Source organism: Pinus tabuliformis, chromosome J (genome assembly GCF_031772625.1).
Source record: "Pinus tabuliformis cultivar Carrire ecotype Pingquan chromosome J, CPIR1, whole genome shotgun sequence".
NCBI lineage: Eukaryota > Viridiplantae > Streptophyta > Pinopsida > Pinales > Pinaceae > Pinus > Pinus tabuliformis.
In genome coordinates this window covers 383,585,957-383,587,795 of record NC_142295.1, presented here as the reverse complement: position 1 = coordinate 383,587,795, position 1,839 = coordinate 383,585,957, and the positions used below count along the sequence as shown (strand labels likewise).

General features: G+C 38.9%; 1 protein-coding gene across 1 annotated transcript; it reads right to left on the bottom strand.

The window, feature by feature from the left end:
• Positions 1 to 348: 348 nt before the first annotated feature.
• On the bottom strand, positions 349 to 978 carry LOC149227381 (uncharacterized). Its single transcript, XM_089380481.1, has one exon. It carries the CDS (start codon positions 976 to 978, stop codon positions 349 to 351), a length of 630 nt encoding a protein of 209 aa, XP_089236607.1.
• Between the last annotated feature and the right edge of the window lie 861 nt (positions 979 to 1,839).

The window sequence follows — 1,839 nt, the reverse complement described above, 5'->3', positions numbered from 1 at the left end:
GTAGAAGTTGATGGTAAAACCATCAGGCCCAGGAGCTTTATCATTAGGCATATCCTTCATCACTTCTTCCACCTCTTCCAAAGAAATTTCTTGAGTCAGTGCCAAGTTTTTCTCATTAGTGATTATCTTGGGGATGGAGTTGATGAGTTCATCAATTGCCTCTGTTCTATCAACCTCTGGCTCTTGAGCTATAATTCTGAAATGCGTAGTAAGAAGGGTTGAAATTTCTTGATGTGTCTGTAGAATGGCTCCCTGTTCATTTTTTAGACTAAGGATTTTGTTAGCTCCCCTATGGTCCATTGTTGATCTATGGAAGAATTTTGTATTATGTTCCCCTTCCTTAAGCCACTAAATACGAGACTTTTGTTTCCATAGGGTTTCCTCTTGTTGGCAACGAAGCTGCCATTGCTGCATTAGCATTTTTTCTTTGTTTATTGTTTCTGGATTAATATCCCCAGTGATCCAACCTTTGTGTATCTGCTCTAATTGCTCCTCTAATTTGGATTTTTCTTTGAATATGTTTCCAAAGACTGTTTTGTTCCAAATTTTGATCTTGTCTTTGATATATCTCAGTTTGCCTTGTAATTTGTACATTTTGGTACCTCTGATGCCCACCGGTTCATTCCACCATTTTTCAATAAGTTGAATGAAGTCCGGATGGGTAAGCCAAAATTTCTCAAATCTAAACGGCTTGTTTCTTGAAGTGCCCTGGATAGCAGCAATCAGAGAAATGGGCCAATGGTCTGACCCTCCACTAGGGAGTATATCTAATTCTACTATAACTCCCTTCAACAGAATACTTTCGGAGATTAGAAATCTGTCTAGTCGAGAAGCAATTTGTCTTTCACCTCCCCTTTTGTTATTCCAAGTGTAAGCCCCACTCTTGGGGTGGACATCCACTAGATTAGCTGTTTTGATGAAGTCTAAGAAAGCTTCAGAATCTTTGTTGAGTTTCCTTATCCCTCCTTTCTTTTCCATGAGGGTAGTTATCATATTGAAATCCCATCCTATGACTGCCTTAGCTCTGGGATATCTTAGCTTCAGATTCAGCAGAGTTCTTAGAAAAAGAAACTTCTCTTCTAGCTTTTGTGGCTCGTAGACATTAGTACATAAATTGGTTTCCCAATTTCCTACCACCTAAGCTTATACAGCTACGAAAGATCTGGTCGCTTCAGAGGAGAGGATTTTGATTACTTGCGGATCCCACAGGGTGATTAAGCCTCCCTCCCATCCATTGCTAGCAGTTTCCAGGTATTCCATGTGTTTGCCTAATTTTTTGCTTACATTATGAATAGTACTACTTGCACATTTGGTTTCTTGCACAAATATAATGTCTGGTTTTTCCTTTTGACCTTCTTCTTTAAAAGTTATTGTTTTATTTGGCTATTAAGCCCTCTAGCATTCCAAGATATGACTTTCATTTTAAAACAAGATTTAGTAGTTTAGAGAAAAAGCTTCTAGAGCTTTCATCTTACTAGAGTTTAAGAGCATTTGTCCCAATTCCTGCAGTGCCTCATTATTGGTTCTGGCGTCCTCTCTTTTTCCTTTGTTTGGAACTTGTGGAGGTTTGAAGTAGACCTTTTGTTCAGAGTCCCATTCCTTTGGCTACACCCAGGTTCTTGCTTTGCATTTCTATTTCTGCTCTTTGTCGTGCTATTAGTATATCATTAATTCTCCTAACTTCCTCTTCCGATATGTGTTCCATCCCCTTCTTTTTCCAGTTTTCCCCCATGTCTGGTAGATTAACTCCTTCTTGCTCTAGTATGTCAGTAAGTTCCATCTCATCACTTTCGATGTCATTTATGAGCATTTCTGAGTCTTCATCTACCCCTTCTATTA

Excerpts from the sequence above, each read along its gene's own strand:
- LOC149227381 (XM_089380481.1), bottom strand. The coding sequence starts at position 978 with ATGGAAAAGAAAGGAGGGATAAGGAAACTCAACAAAGATTCTGAAGCT.